The sequence below is a fragment of the Lepisosteus oculatus genome, chromosome 4, assembly GCF_040954835.1.
Source record: "Lepisosteus oculatus isolate fLepOcu1 chromosome 4, fLepOcu1.hap2, whole genome shotgun sequence".
Lineage (NCBI taxonomy): Eukaryota > Metazoa > Chordata > Actinopteri > Semionotiformes > Lepisosteidae > Lepisosteus > Lepisosteus oculatus.
In genome coordinates this window covers 1,998,811-2,025,704 of record NC_090699.1, presented here as the reverse complement: position 1 = coordinate 2,025,704, position 26,894 = coordinate 1,998,811, and the positions used below count along the sequence as shown (strand labels likewise).

General features: G+C 51.6%; 3 protein-coding genes across 3 annotated transcripts in view; 2 read left to right on the top strand and 1 right to left on the bottom strand.

Moving 5' to 3' along the window:
* asphd1 (aspartate beta-hydroxylase domain containing 1) overlaps nucleotides 1-2,696 on the top strand; it is a 12,289-nt gene extending 9,593 nt beyond the window's left edge. The window contains exons 5-6 of the mRNA XM_069188372.1: nucleotides 1,496-1,609; nucleotides 2,424-2,696. Coding sequence (XP_069044473.1) covers nucleotides 1,496-1,609; nucleotides 2,424-2,542 — 233 coding nt within the window. The 3' untranslated portion in view covers nucleotides 2,543-2,696. The remainder of the gene's footprint in view (nucleotides 1-1,495; nucleotides 1,610-2,423) is intronic.
* Nucleotides 2,697-5,875: 3,179 nt separating this feature from the next.
* cabp5b (calcium binding protein 5b) lies at nucleotides 5,876-15,306 on the top strand. The gene is made up of 7 exons (XM_069188381.1): nucleotides 5,876-6,015; nucleotides 6,479-6,813; nucleotides 8,198-8,228; nucleotides 9,264-9,407; nucleotides 9,567-9,676; nucleotides 10,310-10,457; nucleotides 13,185-15,306. The coding sequence occupies exons 2-7, from the start codon at nucleotides 6,751-6,753 to the stop codon at nucleotides 13,208-13,210; spliced, it is 522 nt and encodes a 173-aa protein (XP_069044482.1). The 5' UTR covers nucleotides 5,876-6,015; nucleotides 6,479-6,750; the 3' UTR covers nucleotides 13,211-15,306.
* A 1,607-nt stretch (nucleotides 15,307-16,913) lies between these two features.
* Nucleotides 16,914-26,808, bottom strand: LOC138238257 (cytosolic sulfotransferase 1-like). The gene is made up of 8 exons (XM_069188380.1): nucleotides 26,673-26,808; nucleotides 24,372-24,509; nucleotides 23,022-23,147; nucleotides 21,661-21,761; nucleotides 20,537-20,663; nucleotides 19,478-19,575; nucleotides 19,227-19,401; nucleotides 16,914-17,241 (listed from the first exon to the last, which is right to left on the bottom strand). Coding segments are annotated over exons 1-8 (879 nt in total). The 5' UTR covers nucleotides 26,674-26,808; the 3' UTR covers nucleotides 16,914-17,128.
* Between the last annotated feature and the right edge of the window lie 86 nt (nucleotides 26,809-26,894).

Sequence of the window (26,894 nt, the reverse complement as noted above, 5' to 3'; positions counted from 1 at the left end):
CAGTGTGTCTGTATTAACCCCTCTCTCTCTCAGTGCAGTGTTAATGTACTGGAGTGTCCAGTCAGAGTGACTGTATTAACCCCCCTCTCTCTCAGTGCAGTGTTAATGTACTGGAGTGTCCAGTCAGTGTGTGTGTATTAACCCCTCTCTCTCTCAGTGCAGTGTTACTGTACTGGAGTGTCCAGTCAGTGTGTCTGTATTAACCCCTCTCTCTCTCTCAGTGCAGTGTTAATGTACTGGAGTGTCCAGTCAGTGTGTGTGTATTAACCCCTCTCTCTCTCAGTGCAGTGTTAATGTACTGGAGTGTCCAGTCAGTGTGTCTGTATTAACCCCTCTCTCTCTCTCAGTGCAGTGTTAATGTACTGGAGTGTCCAGTCAGTGTGTCTGTATTAACCCCTCTCTCTCTCTCAGTGCAGTGTTACTGTACTGGAGTGTCCAGTCAGTGTGTGTATTAACCCCTCTCTCTCTCAGTGCAGTGTTACTGTACTGGAGTGTCCAGTCAGTGTGTCTGTATTAACCCCTCTCTCTCTCTCAGTGCAGTGTTAATGTACTGGAGTGTCCAGTCAGTGTGTGTGTATTAACCCCTCTCTCTCTCAGTGCAGTGTTAATGTACTGGAGTGTCCAGTCAGTGTGTCTGTATTAACCCCTCTCTCTCTCTCAGTGCAGTGTTAATGTACTGGAGTGTCCAGTCAGTGTGTCTGTATTAACCCCTCTCTCTCTCTCAGTGCAGTGTTACTGTACTGGAGTGTCCAGTCAGTGTGTGTATTAACCCCTCTCTCTCTCAGTGCAGTGTTAATGTACTGGAGTGTCCAGTCAGTGTGTCTGTATTAACCCCTCTCTCTCTCAGTGCAGTGTTACTGTACTGGAGTGTCCAGTCAGTGTGTCTGTATTAACCCCTCTCTCTCTCAGTGCAGTGTTCATGTACTGGAGTGTCCAGTCAGTGTGTGTGTATTAACCCCTCTCTCTCTCAGTGCAGTGTTCATGTACTGGAGTGTCCAGTCAGTGTGTCTGTATTAACCCCTCTCTCTCTCAGTGCACTGTTAATGTACTGGAGTGTCCAGTCAGTGTGTGTGTATTAACCCCTCTCTCTCTCAGTGCACTGTTAATGTACTGGAGTGTCCAGTCAGTGTGTGTGTATGAACCCCTCTCTCTCTCAGTGCAGTGTTAATGTACTGGAGTGTCTAGTCAGTGTGTCTGTATTAACCCCTCTCTCTCTCAGTGCAGTGTTAATGTACTGGAGTGTCCAGTCAGTGTGTCTGTATTAACCCCTCTCTCTCAGTGCAGTGTTAATGTACTGGAGTGTCCAATCAGTGTGTCTGTATGAACCCCTCTCTCTCAGTGCAGTGTTAATGTACTGGAGTGTCCAGTCAGTGTGTGTGTATTAACCCCTCTCTCTCTCTCAGTGCAGTGTTCATGTACTGGAGTGTCCAGTCAGTGTGTCTGTATGAACCCCTCTCTCTCTCAGTGTATTAACCCCTCTCTCTGCGTCTCTCAGGGTTACAGATCCCTGCTCACTGTGAGCTGGTAGTCGGAGGGGAGCCGCAGTGCTGGTCAGAGGGACACTGCCTCCTGGTGGACGATTCCTTCCTGCACACCATCTCTCATAACGGTCAGTCTCCAGAAGAAATGAAAAAATCAATGAACAGCTCCCATCATCCTTTCATGGCTCGACAGCAAAGGTTTTGTGTCAGTTCTAGATTGAATGCTTCAGGATATGTGTAGTGACCATGTTATGTTCTGCTATGACCGATATGTTTCCAATCCGTCAGTCACTCTTACTGTATGTTTATATACCTCTCTCTCAGTGCAGTGTTACTGTACTGGAGTATCCAGTCAGTGTGTCTGTATTAACCCCTCTCTCTCAGTGCAGTGTTAATGTACTGGAGTGTCCAGTCAGTGTGTGTGTATTAACCCCTCTCTCTCTCAGTGCAGTGTTAATGTACTGGAGTGTCCAGTCAGTGTGTGTGTATTAACCCCTCTCTCTCTCAGTGCAGTGTTAATGTACTGGAGTGTCCAGTCAGTGTGTCTGTATTAACCCCCCTCTCTCAGTGCAGTGTTAATGTACTGGAGTGTCAGTCAGTGTGTCTGTATTAACCCCCCTCTCTCAGTGCAGTGTTAATGTACTGGAGTGTCCAGTCAGTGTGTGTGTATTAACCCATCTCTCTCTCTCAGTGCAGTGTTAATGTACTGGAGTATCCAGTCAGTGTGTCTGTATTAACCCCTCTCTCTCTCAGTGCAGTGTTAATGTACTGGAGTGTCCAGTCAGTGTGTGTGTATTAACCCCTCTCTCTCTCAGTGCAGTGTTAATGTACTGGAGTGTCCAGTCAGTGTGTCTGTATTAACCCCTCTCTCTCTCAGTGCAGTGTTAATGTACTGGAGTGTCCAGGCAGTGCCTGTATTAACCCCTGTGTCTCCCGGAGCAGGCAGTGCAGAGGACGGCCCCAGGGTGATTTTCACAGTGGACCTCTGGCACCCGAATGTTGCTGCTGCAGAGAGACAGGCCCTGGACTACATCTTCGCCCCTGAGCAGTGTCTTGTGTGAACATCTTACCCGCTCGTGATATCTCACACTGTGATTGTTTCTTGCATCCTGTAAATAATTCCCATTAGAGATGAAATATCTATATTTTAATGAGGTTTATAGAATTATGCACAGCATGTTTACAATCAATCTTGAATAAAATAGTTGGGCATCTCTTGGGTCTCAGTATCTTTCTGTCACATTGGAAACAGAGCGTTTGAAAACAGGAGAACACACACACACACACCACTGAGCACGTCTGGGATCAACTCGCCCATCCCTGTACAACACAGAGCCTGAGAGAGTCAGGGCCTGACCAGTCACACACACACACACCCCACTGAGCACGTCTGGGATCAACTCACCCATCCCTGAACAACACAGAGCCTGAGAGAGAGTCAGGGCCTGACCAGTCACACACACACACACACACACACCACTGAGCACGTCTGGGATCAACTCGCCCATCCCTGTACAACACAGAGCCTGAGAGAGTCAGGGCCTGACCAGTCACACACACACACACACACACACCACTGAGCACGTCTGGGATCAACTCGCCCATCCCTGTACAACACAGAGCCTGAGAGAGTCAGGGCCTGACCAGTCACACACACACACACCCCACTGAGCACGTCTGGGATCAACTCACCCATCCCTGAACAACACAGAGCCTGAGAGAGAGTCAGGGCCTGACCAGTCACACACACACACACACACACACACACCACTGAGCACGTCTGGGATCAACTCGCCCATCCCTGTACAACACAGAGCCTGAGAGAGTCAGGGCCTGACCAGTCACACACACACACACACACACACACCACTGAGCACGTCTGGGATCAACTCGCCCATCCCTGTACAACACAGAGCCTGAGAGAGTCAGGGCCTGACCAGTCACACACACACACACACCCCACTGAGCACGTCTGGGATCAACTCGCCCATCCCTGAACAACACAGAGCCTGAGAGAGTCAGGGCCTGACCAGTCACACACACACACACCCCACTGAGCACGTCTGGGATCAACTCACCCATCCCTGAACAACACAGAGCCTGAGAGAGTCAGGGCCTGACCAGTCACACACACACACACCCCACTGAGCACGTCTGGGATCAACTCGCCCATCCCTGAACAACACAGAGCCTGAGAGAGTCAGGGTCTGACCAGTCACACACACACACCCCACTGAGCACGTCTGGGATCAACTCACCCATCCCTGAACAACACAGAGCCTGAGAGAGTCAGGGCCTGACCAGTCACACACACACACACCCCACTGAGCACGTCTGGGATCAACTCACCCATCCCTGAACAACACAGAGCCTGAGAGAGTCAGGGCCTGACCAGTCACACACACACACACCCCACTGAGCACGTCTGGGATCAACTCGCCCATCCCTGAACAACACAGAGCCTGAGAGAGTCAGGGCCTGACCAGTCACACACACACACACACACACACACACACACACACACACACACACACACACACACACACACACACACACACACACACACACACCACTGAGCACGTCTGGGATCTGCGGCTGTGTCCAGTCTGTGTCCAGTCTGTACTCTGGCAGTGTCCAGGCGGTGATCAGTCTGTGTCCAGTCTGTACTCTGGCAGTGTCCAGTCTGTGTCCGGTCCTGTCGGTCTGGAGGGTATCTCCCCAAAATAAGCACGCCTCTCCCTGGGGGCCAGCCGGCTTCAGAGGGGTCCTGGCCCTGGGCGGTCAGACAGGCGTGTGGAGGCTCCTCGCCAGTAACAGTGCTCACCAGGAGAGGACGCACGGCTCTGACCAGCCCTGGTGACCAGCGCATCGTCACAGGCTGCGGATGAAACCGTGTGACGGGCCTGACAATTATAACACTAATGATATCCTCACCCCCACCTGTGTGTACCCCCACCCGGTGTTCTCCCCACACAGCACACTCAGGGCGAGGAGGACAGGTCAGAGGTCATTAATAATAGTCTTATACTTCTATAGCGCCTTTCTGGACGCCCCGCTGGTGGTGGAGCCCCACCAGTGCGCTCACACACAGCAGCTCTCAGGGCGAGGAGGACAGGTCAGAGGTCATTAGGGGTTACTAGGAGGCCAGGACTGGTCAAGACCAGGGGGACACCAGGTAACACCCCGACTCTTTTATAGAGACACCCCGGGATTGTTCATGAGCACAGAGAGTCAGGACCCCGGTTTCACGTCTCATCTGAAGGAAAGAGCCTTCTTACAGTCCAGTGTCCCCCGTCAGTGTCCAGCCCTACTCTTTTATAGCTCACCATCACTGGACTGGGGCATCAGGACCACACAGAGCGCAGCGAGAGAGCGCCCCCTGCTGGCCCCACTCACCCCTCTCCCAGGAGTCTCCCCTCCAGGTACTGGCCAGGCTCCCCCTGCTGGGCTCCAGTGGGCTGGGAGCTGGGAGAGAGCGCCCCCTGCTGGGCTCCAGTGGGCTGGGAGCTGGGAGCTGCAGGGTGATCTGGCCACTGGATAGATAATTAACTGACAGACAGACAGGATAACACACAGACCTACTGGCAGACAGACAGGATAACACACAGACCTACAGTACAGGCAGACAGACAGATAGGATAACACACAGACCTACAGGCAGACAGACAGGATAACACACAGACATGGCAGCAACCCACCTCCTGCGCTCCCCTCTCTCTCTCCTCTCCCCTCTCTCTCTCTCTCTCTCCCCTCTCTCTCCCTCTCTCTCCTCTCTCTCTCTCTCTCTCTCTCTCTCTCTCCCCCTCTCTCTCTCCTCTCTCTCTCTCCTCTCCCCCCTCTCTCTCTCCTCTCTCTCCTCTCTCCCCTCTCTCTCTCTCCCCCCTCTCTCTCTCCTCTCTCCACTCTCTCTCCTCTCTCTCCTCTCTCTCTGCTCTCTCTGCTCTCTCTCTCCTCTCTCCACTCTCTCTCCTCTCTCTCCTCTCTCTCCTCTCTCTCCTCTCTCCCCCTCTCCCCTCTCAATTCAAGTCAATTCAATTCAAGGTGCTTTATTAGCATGACCGATGGGTACAATCAGTCTCTCTCGCACCCCTCTCTCTCTCCCCCCTCTCTCCCCCCTCTCTCTCCTCTCTCCCCCTCTCTCTCTCCTCTCTCTCCCCTCTCTCTCCCCTCTCTCTCCCCCTCTCTCTCCCCTCTCTCCCCCCTCTCTCTCCTCTCCCCCTCTCTCTCTCTCCTCTCTCTCTCCTCTCTCCACTCTCTCTCCTCTCTCCACTCTCTCTCCTCTCCCCCCTCTCCTCTCTCTCTCCCTCTCTCTCTCTCCTCTCCCCCCTCTCTCTCTCCTCTCTCTCTCCTCTCTCCACTCTCTCTCCTCTCTCCTCTCTCTCCTCTCTCTCTCCTCTCTCTCTGCTCTCTCTCCTCTCTCCCGTCTCTCAGTCCCACACTGAGCTCAGTCTCACAGTCGTCTGGCTGCAGACACTCTTCCTCTTGCTGCCTCTTCGTCTGCTGTGGAAGTTGGGGGCTCACAGGAGGGTCAAAGGTCAGTCTGATAGATGGCTTCCTCAAGCGCCAACCATACACGTCACCATCACCATCATCACTCTCACCTTCATCTTCATCACTCTTACTGTCAACTTCATCTTCATCACTCTCACTGTCGTCTTCATCTTCAACTGAGTGTGAGACAGTGTCTCTGCTGGGATCAGTGTGTGTGTTAAACTGAGTGTGAGACAGTGTCTCTGCTGGGATCAGTGTGTGTGTTAAACTGAGTGTGAGACAGTGTCTCTGCTGGGATCAGTGTGTGTGTTAAACTGAGTGTGAGACAGTGTCTCTGCTGGGATCAGTGTGTGTGTTCAACTGAGTGTGAGACAGTGTCTCTGCTGGGATCAGTGTGTGTGTTAAACTGAGTGTGAGACAGTGTCTCTGCTGGGATCAGCGCTGTGAGTTACACCGATAGTGGTCAGTGCAGTGTACAGTAATACAATCACTTTCTTCTCTTTCAGATAAAAAACGAAACAGCTGATCTCCTTCAGTCCCTTCAATCCATTACCCCTCTCAGCTCTGTCCTGAGAGACAGACAGGCACAGTGAGACAGACAGTGAGTGAGACAAAAACACAGGACAATACACTGATCATGAAACACACCGGGTGAGTCAGGGAAAGAGATACACAAAAACACACAGATCCTAGAAGACAGTAACACACTAACGGAGAGAGAGTGAGACAGACAGACACACAGGAAGAAAGAAACATCATCCCTTCTGCTTCGTCAGACATGGACAACATCTACGGACCAGCCTGTATCTTTCTGAGGAAGGGCATCGCAGAGAAACACACAGTGAGTCTGTATTAACCCCTCTCTCTCTCAGTGCAGTGTTAATGTACTGGAGTGTCCAGTCAGTGTGTGTGTATTAACCCCTCTCTCTCTCAGTGCAGTGTTAAGGTACTGGAGTGTCCAGTCAGTGTGTGTCTGTATTAACCCCTCTCTCTCTCAGTGCAGTGTTAATGTACTGGAGTGTCCAGTCAGTGTGTCTGTATTAACCCCTCTCTCTCAGTGCAGTGTATATGTACTGGAGTGTCCAGTCAGTGTGTCTGTATTAACCCCTCTCTCTCTCTCAGTGCAGTGTTAATGTACTGGAGTGTCCAGTCAGTGTGTCTGTATTAACCCCTCTCTCTCTCAGTGCAGTGTTGATGTACTGGAGTGTCCAGTCAGTGTGTGTATTAACCCCTCTCTCTCTCAGTGCAGTGTTAATGTACTGGAGTGTCCAGTCAGTGTGTCTGTATTAACCCCTCTCTCTCTCAGTGCAGTGTTAATGTACTGGAGTGTCCAGTCAGTGTGTCTGTATTAACCCCTTTCTCTCTCAGTGCAGTGTTAATGTACTGGAGTGTCCAGTCAGTGTGTCTGTATTAACACCTCTCTCTCAGTGCAGTGTTAATGTACTGGAGTGTCCAGTCAGTGTGTCTGTATGAACCCCTCTCTCTCTCAGTGCAGTGTTAATGTACTGGAGTGTCCAGTCAGTGTGTCTGTATGAACCCCTCTCTCTCTCAGTGCAGTGTTAATGTACTGGAGTGTCCAGTCAGTGTGTCTGTATTAACCCCTCTCTCTCTCAGTGCAGTGTCTGGTCAGTGTTAGTGTACTGTAGTGTCCAGTCAGTGTCCAGTCTGTGTCAGTGTACTGCAGTGTGCGGTCAGTGTCCGGTCAGTGTTAGTGTACTGTAGTGTCTGGTCTGTGTCAGTGTCCAGTCTGTGTGCGGTCAGTGTTAGTGTACTGTAGTGTCTGGTCTGTGTCAGTGTCCAGTCTGTGTGCGGTCAGTGTTAGTGTACTGTAGTGTCTGGTCTGTGTCAGTGTCCAGTCTGTGTGCGGTCAGTGTCCTGCAGTGTCTCTGTGTGGGTTATGTCATGTCCTGTATCAGTGTGTTTTGATTTCTGTGTTGATCTGTGGTCCTGATCTCATTCCTGATCCGATGGGCTGAGTCAGGGGATTATGGGATGATACCGGATGAGACCGCTGCTCTCGGGGTGTGGGATTACTGGCCCGGAGCCCGAGGAGGATCAGGATGGGCTGTGCTGTCGTTCGGACAATCGCGATGTGATCCTGTGACCCCTGACCCCAGGGTCCTGGCACTGGGGGTCTGTAGTGGTCAGGAGTCTGTGGTCAGTGTGCTGACTCGGAGGTGGTCAGTGTCTGGGCAGTGCTCACTGAGCGACTTCCTGTGTTTCAGGAGAGAGAGCTCGCCGATGATGAGATTGAAGGTACTGTAAGAGTTATCATCTTGTATCAATACTGTCACACCACTGTCAGTCAGTGGACTGTCAGTGTATTAACCCCTGTGTCTCTCTGTGTGTGTATTAACCCCTGTGTCTCTCAGAGCTCCGCGAGGCCTTCAGTGAGTTCGACAGGGACAGGGACTGTCAGTGTATTAACCCCTGTGTCTCTCTGTGTGTGTATTAACCCCTGTGTCTCTCAGAGCTGCGGGAGGCCTTCAGTGAGTTCGACAAGGACAGGGACTGTCAGTGTATTAACCCCTGTGTCTCTCTGTGTGTGTATTAACCCCTGTGTCTCTCAGAGCTGCGGGAGGCCTTCAGTGAGTTCGACAAGGACAGGGACTGTCAGTGTATTAACCCCTGTGTCTCTCTGTGTGTGTATTAACCCCTGTGTCTCTCAGAGCTGCGCGAGGCCTTCAGTGAGTTCGACAAGGACAGGGACTGTCAGTGTATTAACCCCTGTGTCTCTCTGTGTGTGTATTAACCCCTGTGTCTCTCAGAGCTGCGGGAGGCCTTCAGTGAGTTCGACAAGGACAGGGACTGTCAGTGTATTAACCCCTGTGTCTCTCTGTGTGTGTATTAACCCCTGTGTCTCTCAGAGCTGCGCAAGGCCTTCAGTGAGTTCGACAAGGACAGGGACTGTCAGTGTATTAACCCCTGTGTCTCTCTGTGTGTGTATTAACCCCTGTGTCTCTCAGAGCTGCGGGAGGCCTTCAGTGAGTTCGACAAGGACAGGGACTGTCAGTGTATTAACCCCTGTGTCTCTCTGTGTGTGTATTAACCCCTGTGTCTCTCAGAGCTGCGGGAGGCCTTCAGTGAGTTCGACAGGGACAGGGACTGTCAGTGTATTAACCCCTGTGTCTCTCTGTGTGTGTATTAACCCCTGTGTCTCTCTGTGTGTGTATTAACCCCTGTGTCTCTCAGAGCTGCGCGAGGCCTTCAGTGAGTTTGACAAGGACAGGGACTGTCAGTGTATTAACCCCTGTGTCTCTCTGTGTGTGTATTAACCCCTGTGTCTCTCAGAGCTGCGTGAGGCCTTCAGTGAGTTCGACAAGGACAGGGACGGGCTGATCAGCTGTAAGGACCTGGGGAACCTCATGCGTACGATGGGCTACATGCCCACTGAGATGGAGCTCATTGAGCTGGGCCAGCAGATACACATGAACTGTGAGTCACTGTCTCTCTCTCTCTCTCTATTAACCCCCCTCGCCGAGGGGGGCAGGCTGGACTGCAATAACTCTCTGTATTAATCCCTCTCTCTGTGTATTAACCTCTTTCTGTATTAACCCATCTGTCTCTCTCTGTATTAACCCCCCTCTCTCTCAGTGGGGGGCAGAGTGGACTTCGATGACTTTGTGGAGCTCATGACTCCGAAGCTGCTAGCAGAGACAGCGGGCATGATCGGAGTCAAGGAGCTGAGAGACGCCTTCAGAGAGGTGAGAGACAGAGTGAGAGAGGGGGAGAGAGAGACAGTCAGAGAGTTACACATAGAGAGAGACAGAGAGAAACACAGAGAAAGAGTCTGAGAGAGAGAGAGAAACACAGACAGAGAGAGACACAGAGACAGACGTACAAAGAGAGATGGGGGACAGACTGACAGAGAGGGACACATGGAGAGACAGCCAGAGAGTCAGTAAGAGAGAGAGACAGATAGAGACACACAGAGAGAGAAAGTCAGAGAGAGAGAGAGACAGAGACAGAGAGAGACAGTCAGAGACAGAGAGAGACAGTCAGAGAGAGAGACAGATAGAGACACACAGAGAGAGAAAGTCAGAGAGAGAGAGACAGAGACAGAGAGAGACAGTCCGAGAGAGAGACAGACAGAGACACACAGAGAGAGAAAGTCAGAGAGAGACAGTCAGAGACAGAGAGAGACAGTCAGAGAGAGAAAGTCAGAGAGACAGTCAGAGACAGAGACAGATAGAGACACACAGAGAGAGAAAGTCAGAGAGAGAGAGAGACAGAGACAGTCAGAGAGAGAGAGACAGAGACAGAGAGACAGTCAGAGAGAGAGACAGCCCCTCCCTGGCCGGGCTGTGTGAGCTAACCCCCCCGCCCCGCCCCCCCAGTTCGACGCCAACGGCGACGGGAAGATCACGCGGGAGGAGCTGAGGCAGGCCATGGCGCGCCTGCTGGGCGAGAGGCTGAGCCCGCGGGAGATCGACGACGTGGTGCATGAAGCCGACCACAACGGCGACGGCACCGTGGACTTCGAGGGTGAGTCAGGACTGGACACTGCTGTACACAGAGAGGGGTGGGGGTGGGGGACAGGCTGATACTCCAGACACAGCTGAGTGAGAAACTCCAGTCAGGACTGGACACTGCTGTACACAGAGAGGGGTGGGGGTGGGGGACAAGCTGATACTCCAGACACAGCTGGGTGAGACACTCCAGTCAGGACTGGACACTGCTGTACACAGAGAGGGGTGGGGGTGGGGAACAAGCTGATACTCCAGACACAGCTGGGTGAGACACTCCAGTCAGGACAGGAGACACTGCTGTACACAGAGAGGGGTGGGGGTGGGGAACAAGCTGATACCTTGACTTCTCCCCAGACACACCTGGGGGAGACACTCCAGTCAGGACAGGAGACACTACTGTACACAGAGAGGGGTGGGGGTGGGGAACAAGCTGATACCCTGACTTCTCTCCAGACACAGCTGGGTGAGAAACTCCAGTCAGGACTGGACACTGCTGTACACAGAGAGGGGTGGGGGTGGGGAACAAGCTGATACTCCAGACACAGCTGGGTGAGACACTCCAGTCAGGACAGGAGACACTACTGTACACAGAGAGGGGTGGGGGTGGGGAACAAGCTGATACTCCAGACACAGCTGGGTGAGACACTCCAGTCAGGACTGGACACTGCTGTACACAGAGAGGGGTGGGGGTGGGGAACAAGCTGATACTCCAGACACAGCTGGGTGAGAAACTCCAGTCAGGACAGGAGACACTACTGTACACAGAGAGGGGTGGGGGTGGGGAACAAGCTGATACTCCAGACACAGCTGGGTGAGAAACTCCAGTCAGGACAGGAGACACTACTGTACACAGAGAGGGGTGGGGGTGGGGAACAAGCTGATACCCTGACTTCTCTCCAGACACAGCTGGGTGAGAAACTCCAGTCAGGACTGGACACTGCTGTACACAGAGAGGGGTGGGGGTGGGGAGCAAGCTGATACTCCAGACACAGCTGGGTGAGACACTCCAGTCAGGACAGGAGACACTACTGTACACAGAGAGGGGTGGGGGTGGGGAACATGCTGATACTCCAGACACAGCTGGGTGAGACACTCCAGTCAGGACAGGAGACACTGCTGTACACAGAGAGGGGTGGGGGTGGGGAACAAGCTGATACTCCAGACACAGCTGAGTGAGAAACTCCAGTCAGGACTGGACACTGCTGTACACAGAGAGGGGTGGGGGTGGGGAACAAGCTGATACTCCAGACACAGCTGGGTGAGAAACTCCAGTCAGGACAGGAGACACTACTGTACACAGAGAGGGGTGGGGGTGGGGAACAAGCTGATACTCCAGACACAGCTGAGTGAGAAACTCCAGTCAGGACTGGACACTGCTGTTCACAGAGAGGGGTGGGGGTGGGGAACAAGCTGATACTCCAGACACAGCTGGGTGAGACACTCCAGTCAGGACTGGACACTGCTGTACACAGAGAGGGGTGGGGGTGGGGAACAAGCTGATACTCCAGACACAGCTGGGTGAGACACTCAAGTCAGGACAGGAGACACTACTGTACACAGAGAGGGGTGGGGGTGGGGAACAAGCTGATACTCCAGACACAGCTGGGTGAGAAACTCCAGTCAGGACAGGAGACACTACTGTACACAGAGAGGGGTGGGGGTGGGGAACAAGCTGATACCCTGACTTCTCTCCAGACACAGCTGAGTGAGAAACTCCAGTCAGGACTGGACACTGCTGTACACAGAGAGGGGTGGGGGTGGGGAACAAGCTGATACTCCAGACAAAGCTGGGTGAGAAACTCCAGTCAGGACTGGAGACACTACTGTACACAGAGAGGGGTGGGGGTGGGGAACAAGCTGATACTCCAGACACAGCTGGGTGAGAAACTCCAGTCAGGACTGGACAGTGCTGTACACAGAGAGGGGTGGGGGTGGGGAACAAGCTGATACTCCAGACACAGCTGGGTGAGAAACTCCAGTCAGGACAGGAGACACTACTGTACACAGAGAGGGGTGGGGGTGGGGAACAAGCTGATACCCTGACTTCTCTCCAGACACAGCTGGGTGAGAAACTCCAGTCAGGACTGGACACTGCTGTACACAGAGAGGGGTGGGGGTGGGGAACAAGCTGATACTCCAGACAAAGCTGGGTGAGAAACTCCAGTCAGGACTGGAGACACTACTGTACACAGAGAGGGGTGGGGGTGGGGAACAAGCTGATACTCCAGACACAGCTGGGTGAGAAACTCCAGTCAGGACTGGACAGTGCTGTACACAGAGAGGGGTGGGGGTGGGGAACAAGCTGATACTCCAGACACAGCTGGGTGAGAAACTCCAGTCAGGACAGGAGACACTACTGTACACAGAGAGGGGTAGGAGTGGGGAACAAGCTGATACCCTGACTTCTCTCCAGACACAGCTGGGTGAGAAACTCCAGTCAGGACAGGAGACACTACTGTACACAGAGAGGGGTGGGGGTGGGGAACAAGCTGATACTCCAGACACAGCTGGGTGAGAAACTCCAGTCAGGACAGGAGACACTACTGTACACAGAGAGGGGTGGGGGTGGGGAACAAGCTGATACTCCAGACACAGCTGGGTGAGAAACTCCAGTCAGGACAGGAGACACTACTATACACAGACATTCAACCCATATAGACATTTGGGGTACAGGGCAGGGACATAGGAGGGACTCATCACACCCTGCGTCCATACTGACCCCCTGTCTCTGCCCCCCCAACAGAGTTCGTGAGGATGATGTCACGCTGACCAGCGAGAGGCCTGACAGATTGACCAGATACTCCGGCCAGAGACGGCCAGAGACAGCTCAGACCTGTCTCTCTCTCTGTCCCCACACCCTGACCTGCGGCAGTGACCTCACTGCTGACCACACTGTGACTGTAGAGCCCCTCTCTCTCTCCTGAGACCAGACTGCTGACCCCTCTCCCCTTGTCTGTCTGACACAGCTCAGACCTGTCTGTCTCTCTGTCCCCACACCCTGACCTGCGGCAGTGACCTCCCTGCTTACCACACTGTGACTGTAGAGCCCCTCTCTCTCTCCTGAGAGCAGACTGCTGACCCCTCTCCCCTTGTCTGTCTGACACAGCTCAGACCTGTCTGTCTCTCTGTCCCCACACCCTGACCTGCGGCAGTGACCTCCCTGCTGACCACACTGTGACTGTAGAGCCCCTCTCTCTCTCCTGAGACCAGACTACTGACCCCTCTCCCCTTGTCTGTCTGACACAGCTCAGACCTGTCTGTCTCTCTGTCCCCACACCCTGACCTGCGGCAGTGACCTCCCTGCTGACCACACTGTGACTGTAGAGCCCCTCTCTCTCTCCTGAGAGCAGACTGCTGACCCCTCTCCCCTTGTCTGTCTGACACAGCTCAGACCTGTCTGTCTCTCTGTCCCCACACCCTGACCTGCGGCAGTGACCTCCCTGCTGACCACACTGTGACTGTAGAGCCCCTCTCTCTCTCCTGAGAGCAGACTGCTGACCCCTCTCCCCTTGTCTGTCTGACACAGCTCAGACCTGTCTGTCTCTCTGTCCCCACACCCTGACCTGCGGCAGTGACCTCCCTGCTGACCACACTGTGACTGTAGAGCCCCTCTCTCTCTCCTGAGACCAGACTGCTGACCCCTCTCCCCTTGTCTGTCTGACACAGCTCAGACCTGTCTGTCTCTCTGTCCCCACACCCTGACCTGCGGCAGTGACCTCACTGCTGACCACACTGTGACTGTAGAGCCCCTCTCTCTCTCCTGAGACCAGACTGCTGACCCCTCTCCCCTTGTCTGTCTGACACAGCTCAGACCTGTCTGTCTCTCTGTCCCCACACCCTGACCTGCGGCAGTGACCTCACTGCTGACCACACTGTGACTGTAGAGCCCCTCTCTCTCTCCTGAGACCAGACTGCTGACCCCTCTCCCCTTGTCTGTCTGACACAGCTCAGACCTGTCTGTCTCTCTGTCCCCACACCCTGACCTGCGGCAGTGACCTCACTGCTGACCACACTGTGACTGTAGAGCCCCTCTCTCTCTCCTGAGACCAGACTGCTGACCCCTCTCCCCTTGTCTGTCTGACACAGCTCAGACCTGTCTGTCTCTCTGTCCCCACACCCTGACCTGCGGCAGTGACCTCACTGCTGACCACACTGTGACTGTAGAGCCCCTCTCTCTCTCCTGAGACCAGACTGCTGACCCCTCTCCCCTTGTCTGTCTGACACAGCTCAGACCTGTCTGTCTCTCTGTCCCCACACCCTGACCTGCGGCAGTGACCTCCCTGCTGACCACACTGTGACTGTAGAGCCCCTCTCTCTCTCCTGAGACCAGACTGCTGACCCCTCTCCCCTTGTCTGTCTGACACAGCTCAGACCTGTCTGTCTCTCTGTCCCCACACCCTGACCTGCGGCAGTGACCTCACTGCTGACCACACTGTGACTGTAGAGCCCCTCTCTCTCTCCTGAGACCAGACTGCTGACCCCTCTCCCCTTGTCTGTCTGACACAGCTCAGACCTGTCTGTCTCTCTGTCCCCACACCCTGACCTGCGGCAGTGACCTCCCTGCTGACCACACTGTGACTGTAGAGCCCCTCTCTCTCTCCTGAGACCAGACTGCTGACCCCTCTCCCCTTGTCTGTCTGACACAGCTCCGGACCTGTCTGTCTCTTTGTGTGCACCTATCTGTGTAACACAGACTGAGTGTGTCTGTGTCCATACCTGTCTGTCTGTCTTTGTGGTATGAACTTGTGTGAGGCTGTACTCCTGGTCCCCCCTTGTCTCTTGTCCAGGTCTTCAGATTGTCCAGCTCCTTGTGTACAAGCACAATAGCAACCTGTCTGTTGTCAATAAAGAGTTGAACACCACAATTCAGAGTGTGAGACAGTGTTTCTGCTGTGATCACTGTGTGTGTTAAACTGATTGTGAGACAGCGTGTCTCTGCTGGGATCAGTGTGTGTGTTAAACTGAGTGTGAGACAGTGTCTCTGCTGGGATCACTGTGTGTGTTGAACTGAGTGTGAGACAGCGTGTCTCTGCTGGGATCAGTGTGTGTGTTAAACTGAGTGTGAGACAGTGTCTCTGCTGGGATCAGTGTGTGTGTTAAACTGAGTGTGAGACAGTGTGTCTCTGCTGGGATCACTGTGTGTGTTGAACTGAGTGTGAGACAGCGTGTCTCTGCTGGGATCAGTGTGTGTGTTAAACTGAGTGTGAGACAGTGTCTCTGCTGGGATCAGTGTGTGTGTTAAACTGAGTGTGAGACAGCGTGTCTCTGCTGGGATCAGTGTGTGTGTTGAACTGAGTGTGAGACAGCGTGTCTCTGCTGGGATCAGGGTGTGTGTTAAACTGAGTGTGAGACAGTGTCTCTGCTGGGATCAGTGTGTGTTAAACTGAGTGTGAGACAGTGTCTCTGCTGGGATCAGTGTGTGTGTTAAACTGAGTGTGAGACAGTGTCTCTGCTGGGATCAGTGTGTGTGTTAAACTGAGTGTGAGACAGCGTGTCTCTGCTGGGATCAGTGTGTGTGTTAAACTGAGTGTGAGACAGTGTCTCTGCTGGGATCAGTGTGTGTTAAACTGAGTGTGAGACAGTGTGTCTCTGCTGGGATCAGTGTGTGTGTTAAACTGAGTGTGAGACAGTGTCTCTGCTGGGATCAGTGTGTGTTAAACTGAGTGTGAGACAGCGTGTCTCTGCTGGGATCAGTGTGTGTGTTAAACTGAGTGTGAGACAGTGTCTCTGCTGGGATCAGTGTGTGTGTTAAACTGAGTGTGAGACAGTGTCTCTGCTGGGATCAGTGTGTGTTAAACTGAGTGTGAGACAGTGTGTCTCTGCTGGGATCACACAAAGAGACACAAGGAAAAGTGTCCAGCCAGAGATCTCATAACTCCTGTCCACTGCCAGCGTGTGGAAACAGAAATAAACAACAGGAGAAAAACAGAGCAGAGCTGATGAGGGATGTGACTCTGAACAGCTGGTGAGCTGATCTGATCTGTCATTTGGATTAAAATACAAACCAAAGTTCTTCTAATCTGATATTCTGAGAAAAGACAGAACACAGTAATCTACTGGGAGAGAGAGGGGTTAATACACACACTGACTGGACTCTCCAGTACATTAACACTGCACTGAGAGAGAGAGGGGTTAATACACACACACTGACTGGACACTCCAGTACATGAACACTGCACTGAGAGAGAGGGGTTAATACAGACACACTGACTGGACACTCCAGTACATGAACACTGCACTGAGAGAGAGAGGGGTTCATACAGACACACTGACTGGACACTCCAGTACATTAACACTGCACTGAGAGAGAGAGGGGTTAATACAGACACACTGACTGGACACTCCAGTACATTAACACTGCACTGAGAGAGAGTGGTGAGGTTTTTAATTTAAAATTTGGTCAGCATTCAAAAGAAGAATTTGGGTTAATCTGTAAAGTCCTATGTCTGTAAACACAGAAAATGACTCCTGCTAACATGTTTTTCTACTTTTAATCTGTTACAGGGACTGGAAAAACATGGCGTATCATATGACAGGACACAAAATATTAGTGATAAAAGTATTTCTGGCATAGTCCAGTGTACTGTAGTGTCCAGTCAGTTTTAGACTAAAAAGAATTAAGAGTGAGGAATTATTATAATGTGCCCTTTAATAGACTAGACCCCTCTGAGCTGAGCTCTCCTCTCTCTAGAGCTCCATTCTGAAGCTCAGTGTGCTGTCCTTCATCTTCCTCCGGTAGTCTTCATCGAATGCCTCACTCTGAGCGACCGTGAAGTGATTCTTCCAGTCTCCCACCATCCCTGAGAGAGAGGAGAGAGAGACTGTGATCTCCTGTCCCAGCCTGAGGAACAGACAGTGAGCCCGTCTCTCAATAATAATAATACAGTGTGTGATCTCCTGTCCCAGCCTGAGGAACAGACAGTGAGCCTGTCTCTCAATAATAATAATACAGTGTGTGATCTCCTGTCCCAGCCTGAGGAACAGACAGTGAGCCCGTCTCTCAATAATAATAATACAGTGTGTGATCTCCTGTCCCAGCCTGAGGAACAGACAGTGAGCCTGTCTCTCAATAATAATAATACAGTGTGTGATCTCCTGTCCCAGCCTGAGGAACAGACAGTGAGCCTGTCTCTCAATAATAATAATACAGTGTGTGATCTCCTGTCCCAGCCTGAGGAACAGACAGTGAGTCTGTCTCTCAATAATAATAATACAGTGTGTGATCTCCTGTCCCAGCCTGAGGAACAGACAGTGAGCCCGTCTCTCAATAATAATAATACAGTGTGTGATCTCCTGTCCCAGCCTGAGGAACAGTGAGCCTGTCTCTCAATAATAATAATACAGTGTGTGATCTCCTGTCCCAGCCTGAGGAACAGACAGTGAGCCTGTCTCTCAATAATAATAATACAGTGTGTGATCTCCTGTCCCAGCCTGAGGAACAGACAGTGAGCCCGTCTCTCAATAATAATAATACAGTGTGTGATCTCCTGTCCCAGCCTGAGGAACAGACAGTGAGCCTGTCTCTCAATAATAATAATACAGTGTGTGATCTCCTGTCACAGCCTGAGGAACAGTGAGTCCGTCTCCCAATAATGCTCCAGCCGCCTACAGAATATGTCAATATTTTATAATATGTCTTTGTTGTAAATGTCTGTAACATGTCTGTAGATTTTATTTTACTTCTATTTTTTGTTTTGTTCCATGTTAATTTTATTATTTTTCTTTGCTTTGGCAACACTGATTGTACCCATCGGTCATGCTAATAAAGCACCTTGAATTGAATTGAAACTGAGTGAAGAGAGAGAGAGAGAGGATAGAGTGTGGAGTGAGAGGAGAGGGGAGAGAGGAGAGAGAGAGTGAAGAGAGAGGAGAGAGAGGAGAGGGGAGAGAGAGGAGAGAGAGTGAAGGGGAGAGACAGGGGAGAGAGAGGAGAGAGGGGAGAGAGAGGAGAGAGAGAGGAGATAGGGGAGAGAGAGTGAAGAGAGAGGAGAGAGAGAGGAGAGAGGGGAGAGAGAGGAGAGAGAGGAGAGAGGGGAGAGAGAGTGAAGAGAGAGGAGAGAGGGGAGAGAGAGTGAAGAGAGAGGAGAGAGAGAGGAGAGAGGGGAGAGAGAGGAGAGGGGAGAGAGAGGAGAGAGAGTGAAGGGGAGAGACAGGGGAGAGAGAGGAGAGAGGGGAGAGAGAGGAGAGAGAGAGGAGAGAGGGGGGAGAGAGTGAAGAGAGAGGAGAGAGAGAGGAGAGAGGGGAGAGAGAGGAGAGAGGGGAGAGAGAGAGGAGAGAGGGGAGAGAGAGTGATTATTTATTATTTTATTATTTTTATTTGCTTTGGCAACACTGATTGTACCCAACGGTCATGCTAATAAAGCACCTTGAACTGAATTGAATTGAATTGAGTGAAGAGAGAGGAGAGAGAGAGGAGAGAGGGGAGAGAGAGTGAAGAGAGAGGAGAGAGAGGAGAGGGGAGAGAGAGGAGAGAGAGTGAAGGGGAGAGACAGGGGAGAGAGAGGAGAGAGGGGAGAGAGAGGAGAGAGAGAGGAGAGAGGGGAGAGAGAGTGAAGAGAGAGGAGAGAGAGAGGAGAGAGGGGAGAGAGAGTGAAGAGAGAGGAGATAGAGGAGAGGGGTGAGACAGGGGAGAGAGAGGAGAGAGGGGGGAGTGAGAGAGGAGAGAGAGAGAGGGGAGAGAGAGAGGAGAGAGAGGAGAGGGGAGAGAGAGGAGAGAGGGGGGAGTGAGAGGAGACAGAGGGCAGACAAACACCCTCAGACAGAAGTGGAACTCCTCCCTGCTCACCCTTCCTCATGAAGGGAGAGATGCGCTGGTCCATCAGGCCTGAGATGGAGAAGAACTTCTGGCTCTGGATCCTCATGGTCTCGAACCCGACCGCCCCCAGCACGGCCTGCCTGTCCGGCTCGCTCAGGGGCACGCCCAGGAAGGCACACAGCCGGTCCAGCTCGCGGGGCAGGTCCTGGGGCAGACACGGCGCTGCAGTCACACACTCACACAGCGCCACCCGGTGTCAGACTGGGGAACTGCAGCCTCACCTCCTTCAGATCCTCATAGAACAGGTAGAGCAGCTGGGGATGAGTCTGTCTGCGCTCCCACCATCCTGTGACATGGTCGTACCAGGAGCCAAACACCACTGAGAGAGAGAGGGGTTAATACACACACTGAGAGAGAGAGAGGGGTTAATACACACACACTGAGAGAGAGGGGGGTTCATACACACACACTGAGAGAGAGGGGGGTTAATACACACACACTGAGAGAGAGGGAGGGGTTCATACACACACACTGACTGGACACTCCAGTACATTAACACTGCACTGAGAGAGAGAGAGGGGTTAATACAGACACACTGCCTGGACACTCCAGTACATTAACACTGCACTGAGAGAGAGAGGGGTTAATACACACACACTGACTGGACACTCCAGTACATTAACACTGCACTGAGAGAGAGAGAGGGGTTAATACACACACACTGGCTGGACACTCCAGTACATTAACACTGCACTGAGAGAGAGAGGGGTTAATACAGACACACTGACTGGACACTCCAGTACATGAACACTGCACTGAGAGAGAGAGGGGTTAATACACACACACTGACTGGACACTCCAGTACATTAACACTGCACTGAGAGAGAGAGAGGGGTTAATACACACACACTGACTGGACACTCCAGTACATTAACACTGCACTGAGAGAGAGAGAGGGGTTAATACAGACACACTGACTGACACTCCAGTACATTAACACTGCACTGAGAGAGAGGGGTTAATACACACACACTGACTGGACACTCCAGTACATTAACACTGCACTGAGAGAGAGGGGTTCATACAGACACACTGACTGGACACTCCAGTACATTAACACTGCACTGAGAGAGAGAGGGGTTCATACACACACACTGACTGGACACTCCAGTACATTAACACTGCACTGAGAGAGAGGGGTTAATACACACACTGACTGGACACTCCAGTACATTAACACTGCACTGAGAGAGAGAGGGGTTAATACAGACACACTGACTGGACACTCCAGTACATTAACACTGCACTGAGAGAGAGGGGTGAGGTGTGAACAGTCTCACTCTTTCCCTGGCAGAATCTCTCCAGAAAGCTGTTCCAGTCTCCAGGCTCCGGCTGGAGAAAATTCATCCTGTCGAAGTGGAAATAAGAGACGACGTTGTCCTTCGGATTCCGAGCCACATAGATCACCTGCAGAGAGAGAAGACACTCAACACACCCTGTACACACTGGACACACACTCATCACCTGTAGAGAGAGAGAAGACACTCAACACACCCTGTACACACTGGACACACACTCATCACCTGTAGAGAGAGAGAAGACACTCAACACACCCTGTACACACTGGACACACACTCATCACCTGTAGAGAGAGAGAAGACACTCAACACACCCTGTACACAATGGACACACATCACTATACACACTACACACACTATACACACTACAAATACCACACACACACTACACACACTACAAATACCACACACACTATACACACTACACACACTATACACACTACACACACTACAGTACACACACTACAAATACCACACACACTATACACACTACACATACTACACACACTACAAATACTACACACACTACACACACTACAAATACTACACACACTACAAATACCACACACACTATACACACTACACACACTACAAATACCACACACACTACACACACTACAAATACTACACACACTACACATGCTCTACACACTACAAATACCACACACACTACACACACTACAAATACTACACACACTACACATGCTCTACACACTACAAATACCACACACACTACACACACTACAAATACCACACACACTATACACACTACACACACTATACACACTACACACACTACAGTACACACACTACAAATACCACACACACTATACACACTACACATACTACACACACTACAAATACTACACACACTACACACACTACAAATACTACACACACTACAAATACCACACACACTATACACACTACACACACTACAAATACCACACACACTACACACACTACAAATACTACACACACTACACATGCTCTACACACTACAAATACCACACACACTACACACACTACAAATACCACACACACTATACACACTACACATGCTCTACACATGCCCTGCACACACTACACACAGCCCGCTGCCTCACCCTGCAGTTCTGCTCCCAGAAGGAAGGGGGCACCAGCTGCAGGGGCAGGTGAGTCTTGATCAGCCGGGGGCGCGTGCTCATCTTCTCCACAGCCTCTGTCCCTGCGGAGACAGAGACACCCCGCACTCAAACAGGATAACCGGGATTAAACACAGACTGAAGGAGATACAGACCAGTCAGACCAGTCCAGCCTGCAGAGTCTCAGACTGCTCTGTCAGTGTCAGTGGAGTCTGATTATAATCCCAGTCCAGAACTCATCCAGCTCCCAGTCCAGTCAGTCCAGTCCAGCCTGGAGAGTCTCAGACTGCTCTGTCAGTGTCAGTGGAGTCTGATTATAATCCCAGTTCAGAACTCATCCAGCTCCCAGTCCAGCCTGGAGAGTCTCAGACTGCTCTGTCAGTGCCAGTGGAGTCTGATTATAATCCCAGTTCAGAACTCATCCAGCTCCCAGTCCAGTCTGTCCAGTCCAGCCTGGAGAGTCTCAGACTGCTCTGTCAGTGTCAGTGGAGTCTGATTCTAATCCCAGTTCAGAACTCATCCAGCTCCCAGTCCAGTCAGACCAGTCCAGCCTGGAGAGCCTCAGACTGCTCTGTCAGTGTCAGTGGAGTCTGATTATAATCCCAGTTCAGAACTCATCCAGCTCCCAGTGCAGTCAGTCCAGTCCAGCCTGGAGAGTCTCAGACTGCTCTGTCAGTGTCAGTGGAGTCTGATTATAATCCCAGTTCAGAACTCATCCAGCTCCCAGTCCAGTCAGTCCAGTCCAGCCTGGAGAGTCTCAGACTGCTCTGTCAGTGTCAGTGGAGTCTGATTATAATCCCAGTTCAGAACTCATCCAGCTCCCCGTCCAGTCAGTCCAGTCCAGCCTGGAGAGTCTCAGACTGCTCTGTCAGTGTCAGTGGAGTCTGATTCTAATCCCAGTTCAGAACTCATCCAGCTCCCAGTCCAGTCAGTCCAGTCCAGCCTGGAGAGTCTCAGACTGCTCTGTCAGTGTCAGTGGAGTCTGATTCTAATCCCAGTTCAGAACTCATCCAGCTCCCAGTCCAGTCAGTCCAGTCCAGCCTGGAGAGTCTCAGACTGCTCTGTCAGTGTCAGTGGAGTCTGTTTATAATCCCAGTCCAGAACTCATCCAGCTCCCAGTCCAGTCAGCGTTTTGCTGATAGTAGCGTTTGGGTGAATTTTGAACACTACAGGTATGTTCACCGAATGCATTCTGTCTCTAAGCAATGGAAAAATCATTCATTCGATCCACCTGGAGGGCTGTTGTGTTAACTGTGTGAAGGGTTTGGAGAACGTGAACTGGGTATTGAAAAACTGTAGGAAGAATTATTACCAGATCTGACCAGCAGAGGGAGCGCGGGTACCTGTTATTAAACTGGGAACACATATCTCCAGGAAGGGAACTCGTTCATACACTGGTAAGGAGGAACGCCCAGGGTCTGAGACACCAAAATACACCTGGTCTAACAGCTCCGACATCCAGGTCGTACCTGACAGAGAGAGGGGTTAATACACTGCACAGAGAGAGAGAGGGGTTCATACAGACACACTGACTGGACACTCCAGTACATGAACACTGCACTGAGAGAGAGAGGGGTTAATACAGACAGTCTGACTGGACACTCCAGTACAGTAACACTGCACTGAGAGAGAGAGAGGGGTTAATACAGACACACTGACTGGACACTCCAGTACATTAACACTGCACTGAGAGAAAGAGGGGTTAATACACACACATTGACTGGACACTCCAGTACATTAACACTGCACTGAGAGAGAGAGGGGGGTTAATACAGACACACTGACTGGACACTCCAGTACATTAACACTGCACTGAGAGAGAGAGAGAGGGGTTAATACAGACACACTGACTGGACACTCCAGTACATTAACACTGCACTGAGAGAGAGAGGGGTTAATACACACACACTGACTGGACACTCCAGTACATGAACACTGCACTGAGAGAGAGAGAGGGGTTCATACAGACACACTGACTGGACACTCCAGTACATTAACACTGCACTGAGAGAGAGAGGGGTTAATACAGACACACTGACTGGACACTCCAGTACATTAACACTGGACTGAGAGAGAGAGGGGTTAATACAGACACACTGACTGGACACTCCAGTACATTAACACTGCACTGAGAGAGAGAGAGGGGTTAATACAGACACACTGACTGGACACTCCAGGACATTAACACTGCACTGAGAGAGAGAGGGGTTAATACACACACACTGACTGGACACTCCAGGACATTAACACTGCACTGAGAGAGAGAGGGGTTAATACACACACACTGACTGGACACTCCAGTACATTAACACTGCACTGAGAGAGAGAGAGGGGTTAATACAGACACACTGACTGGACACTCCAGTACATTAACACTGCACTGAGAGAGAGAGGGGTTCATACAGACACACTGACTGGACACTCCAGTACATTAACACTGCACTGAGAGAGAGAGAGGGGTTAATACACACACACTGACTGGACACTCCAGTACATTAACACTGCACTGAGAGAGAGAGGGGTTAATACAGACACACTGACTGGACACTCCAGTACATTAACACTGCACTGAGAGAGAGAGGGGTTCATACAGACACACTGACTGGACACTCCAGTACATTAACACTGCACTGAGAGAGAGAGGGGTTAATACAGACACACTGAGAGAGAGAGAGGGGTTAATACAGACTCACCAGCTTTAGGGTATGTGGCGATCAGGATGTCATCTGGTCTGGCCTGGAACTTCTCCACATTGTCAAAGTTGTCGGTGAAGTAGTGGGACATACAGACCCCCCGAAATTCAGTGAGCTCTGGGCGCTGCACCTCCATCACTGAGAGAGAGACGCTCAGTGTGAGCTGATCGGACTGTGATGGGGATCCCCTGTCCCCCCAGTCTTGAGCTGCCTGAGGTCTCTCCCTGAACCCAGATCTTTGCAGGGAGCAGGCTGGTTGGACCCATGTGCTAGTTCTGAAGACCCAGAGATCCTACACAGAGTCCACCAGCCCCTGTCTCTCTCTCTCTCACCCTCCCTCTGTATCTTACCTGTCTCTCTCTCTCCCCCTGTCTCTAACCCTGTCTCTCTCTCCCCCTGTGTCTTACCTGTCTCTCTCTCTCCCCCTGTCTCTCTCTCCCCCTGTATCTTACCTGTCTCTCTCTCTCCCCCTGTCTCTCTCTCCCCCTGTGTCTTACCTGTCTCTCTCTCTCCCCCGGTGTCTTACCTGTCTCTCTCTCTCACCCTGTCTCTCTCTCCCCCTGTATCTTACCTGTCTCTCTCTCTCCCCCTGTCTCTCTCTCCACCCCCGTCTCTAACTCTGTCTCTCTCTCTCCCCCTGTCTCTCTCTCCCCCTGTATCTTACCTGTCTCTCTCTCTCCCCCTGTCTCTCTCTCCACCCCCGTCTCTAACTCTGTCTCTCTCTCTCCCCCTGTCTCTAACCCTATCTCTCTCTCCCCCTGTGTCTTACCTGTCTCTCTCTCTCCCCGTCTCTCTCCCCCTGTATCTTACCTGTCTCTCTCTCTCCCCCTGTCTCTAACCCTATCTCTCTCTTCACCCCCGTCTCTAACTCTGTCTCTCTCTCTCCCCCTGTCTCTAACCCTATCTCTCTCTTTCCCCTGTATCTTACCTGTCTCTCTCTCCCCCTGTCTCTAACCCTGTCTCTCTCTCTCCCCCTGTCTCTAACCCTGTCTCTCTCTCCTCTCCCTGTCTCTCTCTCTCCCCATGTCTCTCTCTCTCTTCTGGAAGAGATCTCTATACTGGGACCCCTCTCTCTTCTTGAAGAGATCTCTATACTGGGACCTCTCTCTTCTTGAAGAGATCTCTATACTGGGACCTCTCTCTTCTTGAAGAGATCTCTATACTGGGACCCCTCTCTCTTCTGGAAGAGATCTCTATACTGGGACCCCTCTCTCTTCTTGAAGAGATCTCTATACTGGGACCTCTCTCTTCTTGAAGAGATCTCTATACTGGGACCCCTCTCTCTTCTTGAAGAGATCTCTATACTGGGACCCCTCTCTCTTCTTGAAGAGATCTCTATACTGGGACCCCTCTCTTCTTGAAGAGATCTCTATACTGGGACCCCTCTCTTCCTGAAGAGATCTCTATACTGGGACCCCTCTCTCTTCTTGAAGAGATCTCTATACTGGGACCCCTCTCTCTTCTTGAAGAGATCTCTATACTGGGACCCCTCTCTTCTTGAAGAGATCTCTATACTGGGACCCCTCTCTTCCTGAAGAGATCTCTATACTGGGACCTCTCTCTTCTTGAAGAGATCTCTATACTGGGACCCCTCTCTCCTTGAAGAGATCTCTATACTGGGACCCCTCTCTCTTCTTGAAGAGATCTCTATACTGGGACCCCTCTCTCTTCTTGAAGAGATCTCTATACTGGGACCCCTCTCTCTTCTTGAAGAGATCTCTATACTGGGACCCCTCTCTTCTTGAAGAGATCTCTATACTGGGACCTCTCTCTTCTTGAAGAGATCTCTATACTGGGACCCCTCTCTTCTTGAAGAGATCTCTATACTGGGACCCCTCTCTTCTTGAAGAGATCTCTATACTGGGACCTCTCTCTTCTTGAAGAGATCTCTATACTGGGACCTCTCTCTTCTGGAAGAGATCTCTATACTGGGACCCCTCTCTCTTCTTGAAGAGATCTCTATACTGGGACCTCTCTCTTCCTGAAGAGATCTCTATACTGGATTCTTTCTCTCACCCTGACGAGATCTCTATACATTAAGAGATTTATATACTGGGATCTCTCTCGCTGTAGAGAGATCACCGTTAGAAATCACTGACACATTATGACTGTACACACCAGCGCACACAGCACACAACACACACACACGCACACAACACACACACACACACACACAACACACATACACGTCCACCAGCCCACTGAAAGACCATGACTGTTTGTCCTCACAGGTAGCAGACGCTCACTCTCACACTCACTCACACACACACTCTCACTCTCACACTCAAGCAGCTGACTTACTGTGCCTGACTGCAGCCTTGTGCACGGTCTGCTGTATCCTGTGTATTTTATCCAGAGTCCAGTGCTCTTTACTCTGTGTCCAGGGTCCTGTGTGTCTGCTTCCTCAGCAGACGGAAACTCTCTTCCGTGCGAGTGAACTCTGTTCCACTTCTCCTCCTCCCTCCCCTCCTCCCCTCTCTCCTGTCCTCCATTGTCAAGCTCCAGTCACCCTCCATACTCTCC